Genomic DNA, 16,859 nt, shown 5'->3' on the forward strand with positions numbered 1-16,859 from the left:
ATTGTTTGCACTAAAGCTAAGCCTAATTAAATTAACTAATACTGTTACACGGCTAGGGCTAAAAACTACATTAAGTACATATATATAAAGTTTATACTCGTTTATGCGCAGCTTAACGTGGTAATGGGAATTGGTTGGGAATATTAATTTAAATTTTATTGTGAAATGAAAAAAATTTGAATATATCATAAATGATTTTTTTTTTTTTTTGAATTTGACAAACACAAATTTATTAATTTTATAGTGAAATTTTTCTAAGGTTTTATTATATATTCAGCTGATGCACATAGACTTTTGCGAATAATAACAAATACGTATGATAAAATTTGATTATCACAATGACTTAATATCATGATGTCAGTATTTTTATTTGTAATATTTCTTAAGCTGATGCCAAATTTACATTTTTGATTCATGCTTATTTCTTATCTCGTTAAGTTTGCTACGCATAAACGACCTACTAAGTTGAATGTTAGCAACATGTTGCTGCAACATGCTTAGCTACACAGCTTTGTGAATTTGGGGATGTAGGTTCGAGGGTTATTTACAAACACTTTCGGGCATTGCACATACATTTCATGTGGCTTTGTAGCCACCAGCACCACCTGCAACAGTTGCACCACTTGCACCACTTAGGGGCTGTCGGCTCTCGTCGATGGCGCCGGGGATGAGGCAGACTGCGGATGCTGTGGCACCTGATAGGGACTGAAACGTTGCGGATAATGTCCCAGCTGTGATTTGATCCGCAAATCTGGAGACGCCGAACCGCACGATGATGTGGGCGTGGCAGGTGCAGGCGGTGCCACACCACCACTTCCTCCTCCTCCTATTGTGGGTGGTGGCGTGCGACTGGCGCCAGCTGCGGCAGCGGCAGCAGCAGCGAAAGCCGCTTGCTGATTGGCGCTGGCCAAGAAACCGGCGGTCAATTGTGGCCACTGTTGCTGCCACATGCCCAGTTGAAAGGCGCCCAGTGCCGAGGGCGGCGGTGGTGCTGGCGGTGCGGCACGTTGATACAAATGTGGCAGCAACATTTCCGTATACGGCGAACGGCCAAACATTTGCAAATGCTGACGTGCCTTCTCCAAGAGCGCCAACGAGGCGGCATCTGCCTCCTGTGGCGTTAGTTGCGACATCAACGGATCCGGAAAGAAGCGCAACGGTGTAGCTCGCATATGTTGATCGAAAAAGAATGAATCCATGGGATCCCTAAGAAGAGAGGAAGAAAAACAGTAAAGAATGAGCCAATTGAAATGAGAAAGGAAGCGAGAAAGAGAGCGATAGCGAGAGCGATAGATTGATGAGTAACTTGTTGCTGCAACACGGAGGCACCGCAAAGAGCAATAACATAATTACGTTGAAAGTAACTGCCAATTGCCGACACTAAACAACGCCAGCAACAACAACATTCACTCATTATTTTCGTGTTTTCATTTCATGTACGAATCGGCTTCAAAGTTAAAAGCGCCGATCTGTAATTTACGCCACTTAAGACGCCGCCGTGCCGGCTAAAAACATTCAATGTTGCCTCTTGTTGCTGTTGTTGTTGTTGTTGCTGTTGTTGCTGTTGCCATGTTGCTGCTGCTGCTGGCTGACTGTCTGACTGTCTGACTGTCTGTCTGCGTTGCTGTCTTAATAGTCCACGAAGTCGCCGCCTTGCAACACTTTTGAAGTCTTCGCTGTCTTCTGTACAGATCAAAAAAAACATAAGGAAAAAGGGCTGCCCCAAAATACTCAAAAAGTTCCTCAAATTTGTTGATATCCTGCGCAAATTATGCGCAACCCGCATATGCAACATGTTGCCACAAGTTGTAAGACTTATCAATTTGACAATCTGAATTAAAAACCCACAGAGGCTTAATAAATAAGTCATTTTTAAAGAGACAACGATTACATATTTAAGAAATTATGAAAATTTAAATAATTTTAAGAAATTAAAGAAACAATGAACAACACAAAAAAAAAAATAAAACAAAGTTTATGTAAAAAATTAAAATAATAATAATCAATATTTTTGAAACTTCCTCAAAGCAAACTAAATATTTTTGATAAGGCTAAAAATCCATTTTAATTTTATGTGTTCATTCTACACAAAAAATGCGCAACTCTCTAAGATTATAGCAAAACTATTATTTTAAAATATCTAAGAGATAAATTCTATCGCAAATAAATTTAGAATACAGTTTAATTTTTAAGGAAAGATTTTACTTCAAGGAAATCTAAGAACAATTGAGTAATTCCATTGATCGATCCATGTTTAATTTTTCATAAATCTCTAAAAAGTATTTCTGAAAACTCTGTTAGCTCTACTTTTAACAAAAACCAATTGAAACCCAACATTTTCATTTTTATTTCTATGACATTTGATGCAGACTTTCACACATTTTCGCTAATCAGCAACAACTTGAGCTACTGTAAGGTAAAGAAAACTAAAAAGAGAACAGAAAGAAGCCGAAACGAGCCGAGGTTCAATCGTAAATGAGGTCATAAATCAGCAAACAAGCCTCATAAAATTGCTGGGTCAACTATTGCTTTAAGTAGCGTTGAGGACTCGATTTCTACAGCTCCCCTTCTTCTTCTTTATAGTTCTGTTGAGGTCTTTGAGTCGTGTCTTATATATAAAACTCACCTATCAAAGTCAGTCAGACGCGACGAATCGCGAAATCCTTTTGCAAACGGATTCGAATCGATTTTCAATTTTGTAATCAATTGATTCTGATAGGCCGTCACGGCTGTGAATACCGTCTCTGGGAATACGAAGGTTTTATGATCCATATCCTGCAACTCCTTGGGATTGCCGGGTATGCTCTGGCCATGGCTTAACCGCACTAGATGAATGCGTGGCTGATACCGATGCATAGAATTTAGCACGACCTGTAAAAATCAACAGTAACAACAACCATATATTTATTTTCTTATTTTTCTCCATCTTCCGTTGGGTCTTATAAAAAATTTACAACAATAAAAAGTAGTCGGCGTTTGTTTTGACGGCTTTTCAGGGGCAACAGCATCCTTTATGGTGGCGATAAAAACGGTAGCTGGCTCGTAAACAGAGCGTCGCCACTTTCCAAGGATTTCCATGGCCAACAGCATGAGATGCTACAAGCTTGCTACACAATGATATAGGGTATAAGACAAGTAGGACGAGTAGGGCGTGTAGGGTAAGCGGGGAAGGGATGATTTCCTTGTGCATGTGTTGGTCGCGCATTTTGCATTTGCCACCAAATTGCCAACAATTTTCATTCATTTTTCGGAATTTGCATATACCGCTTGTATGACAGGTTATTTCTCTATCTACCTCTCTCTCTCGCTGGGTAGTTGGCAGCCCTGGCAATAAGCAAAGACTGCCCTGCCCCGGCTTATGTTGCCGTCAACATGCAAACAATGTCAGCCCAGTCTTTTGTATTTTTATGTCTTCTGTCTTTTGCCTAAATTATTCATAAATGTATATTTTTTCCTTGGCCCAGGATGCTTAAGGAGAGAGGATGAATTTAGCTTGATAATAACAGCGAACCTCGCGCGAATTTTCTCAGTTTCCTGGGGTGTAAACTATAGAGTGACTCATATGTGATGCCAACAACATTTTTAGGAATACCTCTGTATAATTGAAAATGGTTTAATACAACTCAAATTATTAAAAATTTTGCATTAATATAAGCTACAATTATTATTTACTTCAACTAAAATCATATATTTATTGAGTTCATTAATTTAAGTGAGAACTTTGTAGTTTTATAGTATTAAATTATTAACATTAACATTATTTTTTATTATTTTAGACATTTTGTATTATTTTAGAACCTTTTCTTATTTTAACTTGCATTGAAAAACCTCTGAATAATGAATTGATGTCAATTGCACCCCAATTAATTTTAGATAGATTTTTCTCTCAACAGACACTGTGTCAATGTCTTCAGATGCCGATAACCTTTGACCGATTTGACTCACAGACATGGAACAAGAATTGAACTCACCTGTCCGCTTTTATCCATTTCGTTGTTTGTCAACTTCACCTTCTCGAAGGAGACAACTTGTTTGCGCAACGCCTCCGGACTAATGGGACTATCGGGATGTGCATAGATACGAGCCGGAGGCGGTGGATCCGCTTTTCCAGCCACCAGCCAAGAACTGCGATGATACGCGTAGCGATAGCGTCTCGAATCCAACGGTACAATATCCAGCAAAACGGCATAACGATCCGGGGGTTGTATCTGGCGTAACGGACCCGAGAAACTAACACGCACCGTGGGGAACATGCGCCTAAAAGTAGACCCAAAGGAAATGTTAGCGTTACATTACATGAAATCTATACAGAAAACTATGGAGAAAATATAAAAAAAAAACCCCAAAAACAAATCGTGTGCTGCCTTTTCTTTATTGCTCGACGAGGGTTGTATGTAAATAAGACGCATATTTAATTTTATGACTTTTAGCACGTTTTTGACACATTTCCGCGACCAAGTTGCCCTGACCCCACCTGAAACACCTCATACAACTCTGTAGTTGTTGTTGTTGTTATTGTTGACGTTGTTGTGGCCAGCTAAGTGTAAATGACGCTAATGACCCAGCCCAGTTTTTGTCATTTATCTTCAGGTTTCATTTTTATATTGGAATATAAAGCAAACACACATTTGTTGTGGTTGTGTTTGGTTGCTTTTAGTTGAATTGTAAATGAATGTTGCAACATTTGTCATAATCATCCACTAATTAACTGTACTACGAGGGGAACTTATAGAAGAAGCTATGGAACTGACGTATACTTGAAATCAAAGCACGGTTTACTATGAAATTTGGAGTGTTAGCAAATTAGTGCTATAATCAGTTGAGTACTTAAAATTAAATAAGTAAAGGTACAGCTTATAAAGATATAGTTTTAAAAATGGACAAATTTGTAAATCGAGAAATATTTTATAAAAATATACAAATTCGTTAAAAATAAACTTTCATAAGTAAGTGGACAGATTGACAAAAATATAAGTGGACAAAGGAAGGGAATACAATTTGTAATCTACCTAAATATTTAGCTGTAAAAAGTTTTGTTACATTAACAATAAATCAATAAGTCGATATATACGAAGGATGATAGATATATTTAAAAATCTACAGATTTCGAAAGATATAGATTTAATTTCTAATTAAGCTATATATTTTATTCATGATTCAAATCTGCATTTTGTTGATTATTGCTATGAACATTATGAATTATATGATTAATACTCAATTTTCAACTATTTCTCTTCATAAATCGTGATATTAAACGCCATAAATCACAGGCAAGATAATAATTGTATTAATAATGGGTTATTGATAATAATTTTGCAATAATGCCAGCAAATGTCACGTCTAGCATAGATAGACAAAGTAAATACAACTATGATTTCCATCAGAGCTTTATTCGTTTCTCTAGACAGGCCACAAAAGACATTCATTTTGCTGCGCCCACAAGCAGAACGAGTACCCGACAAGCACACAGTAAATATTCATGCAATGTGGGCGTGTTTAATGCACTTGGCCGCCATCATGTGGTTGTTGTGCAGGGTTGCCAACATACATACATGTATTTGCTTGTGTATTTGCCAAAGTAATAACTGTCAACGAAGCAATGTTGCATGCCACAATTAGCACCATTGTAGCGGTTCTTATCTCACAGCTGTCATCTCTAGCAATGAAGTCGAGCTTGACGTTGGCAACTCTGGCTAAGAAAACTATCTAAATCTATCGTATCTTCAACGTCCAGCTAAACGAAAGATTCTAACACTTTTGATAGCTTGCTAATGTGTCCATAAATGTGTGAAAATGCCAAATGCGCCCCTCAGTTAACTGCCACGCCCTCTACTGCTGTCCCTCTCCCACTCCCTCTCCCCCTTTTCCTACCCCCTTTTGGCAGTTTGCGCTGCTAGCGGAAATGTCGTAAATCATATTCAAACATTTACATACATTTTTATGGGGCAACTCAGCAACGTGCTGCCTGCGGGCCATGCCCACAACGCCCACAACACTCAACGGCAGGGAGTTGAAGGAGGAGGAGAAGGTGTGGGAGGCGTGGCACAGTTTTGTTATTATTTTACTTCTTCTTTTTATTTTCTGCTATTTTAGCTATGCGTCTAAGTGTGGATTTTATGTATTTGTTTATGGGAAAATTAGGGAAATGGCTTTCACTCATTTCACTTGGACTGTGGTGCGCTTAGGTGCCAAAGGTTACAATTATGAAGTTTACACACCATTTGCCAAAAGGAGGGTTGCTCAACACTCTACTCTACACACTCTACACACTGGACTCTGGACTCTGAACTCTGGTCTTTCTCGACTTTCAATTAGCTTTCTTGCCACGCCCAATTAGAGTTATGGCTAGTTCTAGTTCTAGTTATACTTGGATATCCCGGGGCCTTACGAGCCGCAACTTATCCGCACTTCCGCCCTTGGGGAGACAGCGACTCCAACTTTTATGTCTCGCATTCATTATCAACACCTTAGTTCCAGCAAATTAAGCCGCCAGCTCGGTGAGTTAATAAATGCAACTAAATGCTAATTTTAGTTCGCATTTTCAAGAGGGTTGCAACTCTACCATAACTAAAACTGTCCGATCTTATCGCTCCTTGTAAAAATATATGAAGCGCAGCTCATTTGACTTTGCCTCCAACTTTGACTCTTCCTCTCTCTTTCACAATTTTATTCTTCTTCTCTCTTTCCTGTCTTTATTGTTTAATTAATTCATAATTTGATCTCACACTGAAAGAAAAACTTGGTAAATGAATTAAGCATTTAATTGAAATTTTACCAACTAGAACTATTTTTAACATTTTCTGAAATTCGAAATCTTATTTCTACAAACTTAGGCGAAAATAAAAATAAAAAATTAACATAACTGAAGCATAGGTATATTTTTTAGAATATAATGAAATGTACAAATATTTTTATTTCATATTTCTGTTTGATTAAAGCTTTTCTATTTACTGATATTTCATATAAGTTATGAGTATAAGTTTTCCTTTTATGAGCAAGCACTGTCAAAATTATTTAAAAACAGTATTATTTACATTGCAAACTTAAGAAAAAGTACAAATAAAATTGTTGAAATATCCATTCTTATTAATTTTTGACACATGTGTTTATTGTAAATATTTCACAAATGTCTTAGTTATTTCTCTGCGTGTATTTAGTCACTACATTTAATTTAAGGACCACCTTCAGCCTGTGTTTCTGTTTCAGTCTCAACTTGTAGACCACTTTTAATGGTCATTGATCCTGCACCTTTTTGTAGGGGATTAACTTGTTTCATTGTTGTCTTTCGAATGATAAATGCTCTTGCCACAATTCAGCTGCTGCCCCACAATGAAATATTAATGAAGTTGTACAAAAATTGGTAGAAATTAATAAATTTCAGTTATTGTTGTAGTTGTTGTTGCTGAAGGGAAGCTACAACTTCTGGTATTTTGAACCGTTCTCAAGCATGAAAATTGCAATTGTTACGCGCCTTTTGGCAGCTACTGTCCAAAGTCTAGATCTGAAAATATCCGTTAAACAATTACCTAAAATGCGTGAAGAGTTGTCGCTAAAATATTGACAAACATTACTTGGCTGCCCGCTACGATCTCTATGCTCCACACTCCTCTCTTCGTTGTTCTCCCTTTCCCTCCAGTAAAGGTCTCAATTGCCGCCTGCTGATTTTGGCAGGACAATTAGGCCCGCCTGTGACTTCATTCTCATTGCAACCGCCAACGAAAACCGCTGACAGCGTGACAAAATCACAAAAACCACGTGATATTTTATCTCAATGACCGCAACAACAGCATCGACAACTGAACAACTAACCAACAACAACTGAACAACAACAACAACAGGCAACAAACAACAGGTAACAAAAAGGCATCGATTCGGTTTCCTTCTTTTCTTGACCATAAATCATAAATTTTGGTCTTTCACTCAGTTTTATTCTGCCTTTTTCTTCTCTCCTCTTTTGATGTGCGCTACGCATGCGTATTTGCATGTTTCGCCAACATTTGCCACAGACTCGCGTCCCTTGCCACAAAAGTTGCCGAATTGTTAGCCATATGTGAAGGCGTTAACAATCTTGTATAATAGTCTGTTAGAGGAGGGAACTGTCTAACCAAATAATTACATTTAGACTTAATGCAATAACATGTTAGTCATGATTAACTAAAAATTTTATTTTTTGTTATATTTTATTTTATTAAATGGTATTTAACTTTTTTTTAATGTTTATATGTTTTTATTTACTTGCTAATTATTTTTTAAAGCATTAATTAACAGATACATTATTTTCTATGAATTTTTCTTTAGTGCTAATGAAATGATTAATCACTATAATGCGAGATAGGGACGTTTCTATAATGTTCTCAGAGTATTGTTTTAGAAATGTATTGAATCATTAATGAACTATCAGTTTTATAGTAAAGGTTTACAATCAATTTACTTGTTTCTAAGTTCCATCAAATTTTCTTTGATTTCTTTTCTTATTACACAGTTTAAAAAATGTTTTATTTCATTTTAAAATCTAATGTATATATATTTAATGTGGTATACCCTACAGTCAAACAAATGCATATAGAGTAAGCTATATTTAAGTAATTTAAAAGGTATCACTCAAAGAACGGAACCTGCAATTGAAAGCCGTTAGTTGCTGCTGTTTATCCCCTACCGTCTGCCCTCCCCCTTTCCCCCTTCCACCATTCATCAGTTCGTTCGTTGGCCAAACGATGTGCTGACATAGATGCATATCATACAAAAGGGTTACGAGTGTACTTTACATTGCCAACCCGCACAAAAGTAAACAAATAAGTCTCAGGGCATCGACATCGACATCGGCCACGTTGTCCTTTGGGCTAATTACAGGGCACAAAACACCAGCAACATAAATACATACAACAGTCGCATTCGAATAACAGAAAACTGAACTGAACTAAACTGAAAGTAAAGTCTAAGGACATGCAAATGTGTTGTTAGCGCGACAATCGGCAGCTATTACATTGCAATTTATACTTTGTGGCGCTGTCAGGAACTCAGGAACTCAGGACTTTAGGACTTTCACAAATGAATGGCAGCCAGCGAAAGGAGTAAATTTGTTAATGTGTTGCAAATGCGCGTTGAGCGCTGCCTCGGGCGGGGGATTAGGGGGCAAAAAACCTCAAAAAGGGGTTAACAGCAGAGCAAAAAAAAAAAACAAAACAAAAAACGCCAAACAAACTAAAGTTGCCAAGCACAAAAAACCAGCTGAAGAAAGAGAATTCAGTTCCTAACTACCGGCTATAGTCGAATGCGCATTTCGCATGTCATCAACATACGAACTCTGTGAATAACAACAACAACAACTTTAGCAACAACAACTATGCTGAAATTTATGTTTCAGACATATTTCGCTCTTTTGTAACCTGCAAATCACAATAAACTCAAAGGGGTATATGTAGAACTTCCACTGCAAAACAAAATTAAGTAATAACAGATTTACTTTACAATTTATAGAGACAAATTGAAGAATTTTCAAATCAAAAAAGTCAATACGACTTTTTACTATGGCAATATATTATAAGTACTACAATACTACTTTATTAATAATTATTTTTATTAATAGAGTACTTGTGTGTGAAATCAAAGCTATATTACAAGGTATATTTTAGTCAATATATTATGATGCCATAAAATATTATAAATTATTATTACTACAGGGAATCAGAAGTATTATCAAGATTGTTTAAAGAAAATAACAATTATAGGGTTTATTTCAGTCGATTTGCATTGATTATCAATTTGAAATTATAAGATAATATAATATCTGATAACTACAGGGTATACTTTAAGCGTGTGTGACTATTTTTTTTTAGCGAAATATAGGGTATACTGTGGTCTACATATTTGGCTACAAATTAAAAGTAACATATTTATTTAATAACATTATTGATTATAGCAATTTTAATCTTCAGCAATAACTTTTGTTAAAAAAGCTATGGATTAAACTTTATAGGGTATGTTGCTGTCTATCATTAGACATTAGGTAAATTCTCACTTTATTTGTGGTTATTTTCATTCTCATTTCGCAGTTTACACGACATTCGCACGAATATCGTCAAAGCAATAATTTTTAAAGTCGACTTTGTTGAGTTGCGAATGAAAAGTCGTTTAAGCACTCACCCTGTAAGTGTGTGTGTGTGTGTGTAAGTGACTGCAGTATGTGTGTGTGTAAGCTTTTAAACAGCTGACAAGAAACAGCCGCCAATTTTGGGGGCTTTGCCGTTTGCTAATCGAAAATCGAAAATCGACGGCACATTATTTCGATGCCTTGTCAATCAATTTGGGGGCAGACAGCAAGACAAGGAGGAGAAAAGGGTGGAGAAGGAGGAGAAGAAAGAAGAAGGAGGCGAAGAAGGGAGTAGGTTCAATTCAGAGAGGAAAGCGGCAGCCGTAATGAGAAACTAACTAAAAACTTGCTGATATTTTACAGGTAAATCTACTTGAATATGAATGTGAATATGTATAGTATAACGAATATGAACATGAATTTGAATGTGTGTAAATGCTCATATTTTGAGTTAGTGAAAGGTGTGATTCAGGATGATATTTTTTATTGGAGTATCTGATTATTGGTGGATTGATTGGGGCGGGCAATGTGTGGAATTAGTTGATGCCACGGGTTGTGGCAGTGGCTGTGGCATGTGCCCCTCAAGGCAGCTAATTGATAATGAATGACAGTAGTGGCTAAAATAATTATGAGAAATAGGAAAGTTGCCAATAAATAATTGACGTAAATTCAAATGTAATCAATTTGAATTGATTTTTAGGAAATTAAAATTGCATATTTACCAGCACTTGTATACTCTTATTTTCCCAATGTTTGTATATGCTCGACTAGAAGATACCCTGTACCAACTCAACACATTTAAATTTATGTGTAATCTTAGCATTTACATTTTGAATTTACTCGACTATGAAATACCCTAATTTGTATATTCAGCAGTTGCAACTCATTAATGAATTGTTCTGTCATAAGCTTGGCTATAATATACCCTATATTTGAGTCTAAAGAAATATGATTAATTTGAATTTAAAGTAAAATTGACTAATTAAACATTTATATGTGGTAAATTCAAATATGCGCGACTAAAGGTACCCTGCATTGCATTTATTTCCAGCATTGGGGTACTCAACTTTGTTTCTTCAGCTCCTTCAAAGAATTACGCTGACACGTGACATGAGCTACACCTGATATTCAGCTTAAGTCAGCAGAAGAAGATGACGATAAAGATGAAGTGGAGGATTTAGTTAACTCACCTGCCCGTTTTGGTGATGATCATTTCGGTGCCCAGCTCATGGAACTTATCCCACAGCTCCTTTGTCTCCAGATGGCATTGCACCGACATGAGATCATCGCAATTGCAAGAGCCAAGAATTTTGGGCGTGGGCAGCTATAGAAGATGACGATGATGATGGGTAGAAAAAGGAAGAGAAATGAAAAGAACTTAGTGCCAGACGTGTCACATGTGCAAAGAAGAGAGATCGCGAATTGGATTTGTGCTAACTTTGTGGCGTTTCGTTACCTGCGCTGGCTCCTCGGGCGACAGGCGCTCGTCTTCGGCATGCAACGAGTTGGGGCTGTTGGTGCCACCACCACCACCTGCAACACCACCACCACCACCGCCTCCTGGGGGCGGTGAGGGCGTGCCAGCAGCAACAGATCCAGTTGCAGCTCCAGCCGCACTTGGTGTGGCCGTGCCACGCCCTCTATGGCTGCTTGATTTGCTGTGATTGCTGTGGTTGTTGTTGTTGTGGTTGTGGTTGTGGTTGCTGTTGTTGCTGTGATTGTTGTTGTGATGTTGATTGTGTTGTTGGCGTTGCTTGTTTGACGTTGCATGATGATGGGCATGTGTCTGTTGCTGCTGTCTCTGCTGTTGCTGTTGTTGTTGCTGTGCAGCACGCAATGCATGACGTGCATGTTGCTGAGCTGCTGCTGCTGCTGCGGCTGTTGCTGCCGCTGCCGCTGCCGCTGATGGCGTTTCCGAGTCGCTGCAGTCGACAACATCAACGTCAACATCATCGTCCGCATCTTGCGTTGAATAACGCTCCACAGACAAGGGACCTACAAAGAGAGAGAGAGACAGACAGAGAGAGAGAAAGAGAGTCAGCACATTCTAAAGAGAGTTATCAAGTGGCATGCAACAACTACGTGTTGCATGCGGCAAACGATGACGCACAGATGCATTTTACAGATACGCCAAATTCAATTATTTGCCCCCGAAATGCAATTTCATATGTTAATTTCTGTCTGTTGTCATTGCCATTGTTATTGTTGTTGCTGTTGTTGTTGTTGTTGTTGTTGTCGATTTTCCATTGTTTTTCGCTGAATTGCAATTGGAGGTGGGGTCGATTTGGCGGTGCCAACTGCAGCCAATTATGGCATCTAAATAGTATAGTACGTATGTAGATGTGTATCTTAATGTGTTTCCGTATCTGTGTGTGTCTGCTTGTGTGTGTGTGATTGTCATGATAGACAGTCGGAGAGACAGACAGACTATGCCACGCCCCGTCACTCACATTGCATTCAAATAGGCTTTGATTATTTTATTGCCCGCGCATTTGCCGCAATTATCAAGTCATCAACGTTGCATTGTCATCAATATGCAATTTATGGAAACATGCGAGTATTGAAAAAAAAAAAAATGAAATAAAAATAAATACGCCTCAAATGCAGCTGTGCCACATTTGGTGGTAAGTGTTAAGCTAAGCACACTTACAGGTTGAATTATTTGATAATTATGCAAATAAATTAGTAAAAATTATTAAAGTATTTACTATAGCTGCAAATAAAAGTTGAAATTTAGTTTAAAATATCGTGAGTTAAATTTCAATTTTCAGCTTCTGTTTAATTTAAATGATTAATTGTTGTTATTTTCAAGCATTAAAAAAATATATCTCAATTGATTTATAGGCAAGAAATAGTTTTATATTTTCGTAAAAGTTTCGTTATCAAATTTACTAACATGGGAAAATAGCTCAGCTTTTCCGTCAATTCGTAAATTTCCTCGGAAATTTTGTATGATTTATCGGACTGAGTATATGAAATAAGAATATTCAGTAGACATAGAAACCCTGTATCAGTAATAAATGATACGATATATAAGCAATATCTGTAAGAAAAAATTTTTAGAGGTCATCCTGAGGTGGCGCCTCGACGATCTATTATGGGGATTCTTTCAAAAATTAAAAAAAACCGACAAAGCTGTGATTTAATCAGGGAATCAAAGGAAAACAAATATCGGTTTCGGTTTCGGTTCCGGGACGTACCGAAACAACTATTTCGGTATACGGTTCTATTTAGTTCAATTAAATTAAGACAAAAAAATAATTGTATTGTATAAAACAAAATTATACGCGTATTAGCTGATTTTTACATATGTACATACATACTATATGTTCGTATTTTATCGAGATAGGCCCAACTTAAACCTTAAGTTTTTTTTTAATAGAAAGCAAAATTAGCATATACATACAGAAAACAACAAATAATTTATGGAAAAGTGTACCGATACAAACATTTCGGTTTTCGGCTCTTATAAAAAATTTAATTCGGTTTATATATTTTGAATAATTTAATAATGGTTGTGACAAGGTTGTGAAATGGCCTGGCAATATAGTAGGTGCAAGTACCGGTCATAAAATTGAGGAATACAAGTACCTGTCTATAAATAATGGGTAGGTCCTACACACCTTGACGATTAATTTATTAATTTATTTGTCAATAATAAACAATTTTAGTGCGTTCCTTAGTATATGAACCAATATAAATTAATAGGCTTAGGTTTTTCATATCTTTCATATTTTATGAACTGAACGAATTTTATTAAGGGTAACGGCATTAAGTTCGATTGATTAGAATTATCGAATTAATTTTGGGTTTTTTGCATAAGCTTACTAAATTAATTTAAATGTAAATAAAATATTGTTGGTATAGAAATTTCTCATTTAATAACTCATATGATGATTAAATTCTGCTGATTAAAACTTTTGAATAGTCCAGGGAATGTTCGATCCCATAAATTTTGACACCCAAAATGCAAAACAGGAAATAAAATTTCACACCTGAACGATTGATGATATAAAATTAGGTATGAATACTAAAATATGAATACAAATTTCTGATGAGCAGCTCAAAAAGTATTCAAAACCTTTTTAAGCTGAAATACGATTGCTTGAATTCTTTATTGTTATTGGAGAAATTCATAAGAATTGAATTGGGTGAAGAGACTTGAAAAGTGAGCTAGCTAATTGAATATTATAAAATATGTTTGTTGACTTTTTAAGTGGAGAACAAATCAACTAAAATGACTTCAGAACTTGATCTGTTTGATTATTAAAAAGAATTTTCAATTTGCACTTATTAGCATTTCAAGTTGTAAGATTTTAAAAATGTTATTCACTTAAGTTTTAAAATAATTTTAACGTAATACACTTGATATATCGATAATATCAAAAACTAGTTATTTTATTTAATTTTCTTTTTCTATGAAGATAGAAATAACCTATATATAAAAAAACTCTTGCTAACTCATCTGGTTCATGAGATAAGGTGGCGCGGATTGCAACTAGGCCGCTGGGGCTTTCTGATAAAATTTATTATTTTTGAAAAATTCTTATCAAAAATGCGCGTCGATTAATACCTCGATCACCCAAATCCGAAACCTAGCTCAACAAAATACGAACAATATTCAATTAAATATATATATTTAAGACAAAATATATAAATTAAAAAAATTAATTACGTTCGACACTGTGTAAAAACTAATTTTTATGTAATAAGAAGCTCAATCTTTTTGCGCATGGTGCAGAATGATATTTTTTTTTTAATTTATGTATTTTGTTTTCAATTTATGTATAAAATTGAATATTGTTCGTAACAAAATTGGATATCAGAAACCTTGGGGCATGAAAAGACTTTGGTCACGAGACTTTTACCTCGTAAAGATGTTTTTTAGGAAGATTTAAATAGAGGTATATAAAAAAAATAAAAGACTTGATATGTATATATGATCTCAATATATTTGTTATTCAGTTTTTTTTACATGCGTGTATAAAGTTGCGTGGAAACTATTGAAAATTAGTGGTAACAATTTATTTTAAACAAAATAAGTATTCTTTTAAGCATAAGCTACTCTTATATAACTATTTTTGTAATAATTTTGTCAAGGATCATGTAAATTATGGTTGCAAAGGGAAAACTTTTGTTTTTGGGCCATAATCTAAGCTAAGAATTCTAAATAAATATTAACTAAATACCTATAACATATAGTAGTCAAAGATCTGAAACCCAGTCAGGCAATTACACCAACTATTTTAAATGTGAATAGAACTATCTAAATCCCATCAAAGCCTCGTTAAATACTGTGTATAGATATTTTTTCTAAATATACTAAATGTAGACATACAGCTGAAGAGAATGAGTAAGTGAGAGATAGAGATTGGAGAGGGGAGTCAAATGGGATTCTCAATTACTTTTGCTACTCACTCAAACTCCTTTCGGATGGTTCCCGGCTGCTTGAGGCGTTTCCGCCTCGCGCCATAATCGCGGCAATTGAGAAATCCGTGGCAAAGGAAATATTATGCTGATGATGGTGAAGCTGATGATGATGGTTATTCAGATGATGATGATTGTTGTTGTTGCTGTTGTGGCCGTTGGCAATATTTGTTGTTGCTGTTGTTGCTGTTGCGGCAGCTGCTGCTGTTGCTATTTGTTGCTGTAGCTTCGATTTGAAGCTTTGTGGCGTTGTCGGCGACGGCTGCTGTGGCTTTGTGTTTGCCGGTTGATTGCTTAAAAGCATTTTTAATTTTTTTTGATTTGTTTGTTTTATTTTTAATTTTATAATTTTAATTTAATTTAATATACAACTGTTTTATTAATCACACATTGTTTACAAAAAACTCAACTTTAATTTACGACGCGCGACGTTGCGATGTTTTTCGTGTCGTTGTTGTTGTTGCGATATTTTTGCGTTTTGCGTTTGCCGAGAAAACCGCTTTACAGTCACACAGCTGACCATTGAATGAATTTGTGGCGGCTGCGATTTGCTTTTTGCCATGTAAACGCATTCGCAACAAGCCCCGAAGTGCGACTGCCACCTCCACCTGCCGCCCCGCTCTCTTTCACTCCCTCTACCACTCCTTCTGCTTCTGCTTCTCCCTTTCCTCTTCCTTTTCCCCTTCCCTGAGCGATGCCCACAGCTGACGATCTTACGGCAAAAGTTTTCAACACCAGCGACGCCGCGACGTAACGCTAAAAATAGTCTTACGCCCTTACGTGACGTTACGACAACGACAACTTAACGGACTAGCGAGTCTAAGGCACTTTTATGTATTACGTCGCTACGATACGTTACGTTGCGCTGCGTTGTGTGCGTGTTTCTTTTATGCGCCTTTTTGTCCGGCTCTGCGCGACAAGCGCAAAATACCTGACAGCACTGAGGTCGCAACTTTACGCAGCTCGCAAAGCGCCAAAGTTTTGTGGAAGCGCTCACGCTCACTCTCACGTAAGCTCCACACGCAACGTAAAGCGGTTAACCGCAAGAGACAGACAGACAGGCAAAACAACAACAACAACAACAACAGTAACAGCAAGAACTACAACTACAACACGAGCAGCGCTAACGATGAGCAATGAGCGTGCGAGTGAGTAGGCAATATACTGTACACGCTGACGCTGCAGCGACAGCATTCCAATGCAGCGACTGCGACGGAGGCAGTGACAGCGGCAGCGACGTCGCGACGTCGACATAAGTCATGCTCGTTTTTGGTTTTCCAATTCGAAATTCCCATACACTCAGCAGTTGAGCGCATATTCGCCTGCATGCTTGCTTGCACAT

The 16,859-nt window shown here is 36.8% G+C and overlaps 1 protein-coding gene across 1 annotated transcript; it reads right to left on the minus strand.

Annotated features, from left to right (window-relative positions):
* Nucleotides 1-303: 303 nt before the first annotated feature.
* LOC117781145 (T-box protein H15) lies at nt 304-15,821 on the minus strand. The gene is made up of 6 exons (XM_034617884.1): nt 15,509-15,821; nt 11,547-12,085; nt 11,281-11,414; nt 3,972-4,257; nt 2,627-2,871; nt 304-1,206 (listed from the first exon to the last, which is right to left on the minus strand). The coding sequence occupies exons 1-6, from the start codon at nt 15,819-15,821 to the stop codon at nt 633-635; spliced, it is 2,091 nt and encodes a 696-aa protein (XP_034473775.1). The 3' UTR covers nt 304-632.
* Between the last annotated feature and the right edge of the window lie 1,038 nt (nt 15,822-16,859).

The sequence above is a fragment of the Drosophila innubila genome, assembly GCF_004354385.1.
Source record: "Drosophila innubila isolate TH190305 chromosome 2L unlocalized genomic scaffold, UK_Dinn_1.0 4_B_2L, whole genome shotgun sequence".
In the NCBI taxonomy this organism is placed as follows: domain Eukaryota; kingdom Metazoa; phylum Arthropoda; class Insecta; order Diptera; family Drosophilidae; genus Drosophila; species Drosophila innubila.

Coding starts and splice junctions, on each gene's coding strand:
- LOC117781145 (XM_034617884.1), bottom strand. CDS start 15,821: ATGCTTTTAAGCAATCAACCGGCAAACACAAAGCCACAGCAGCCGTCG. Junction 11,415..11,546: donor CGCCCGAGGAGCCAGCGCAG/GTAACGAAACGC, acceptor CATCTTCTATAG/CTGCCCACGCCCAAAATTCT. Junction 4,258..11,280: donor ATCATCACCAAAACGGGCAG/GTGAGTTAACTA, acceptor GTCTACTTTTAG/GCGCATGTTCCCCACGGTGC.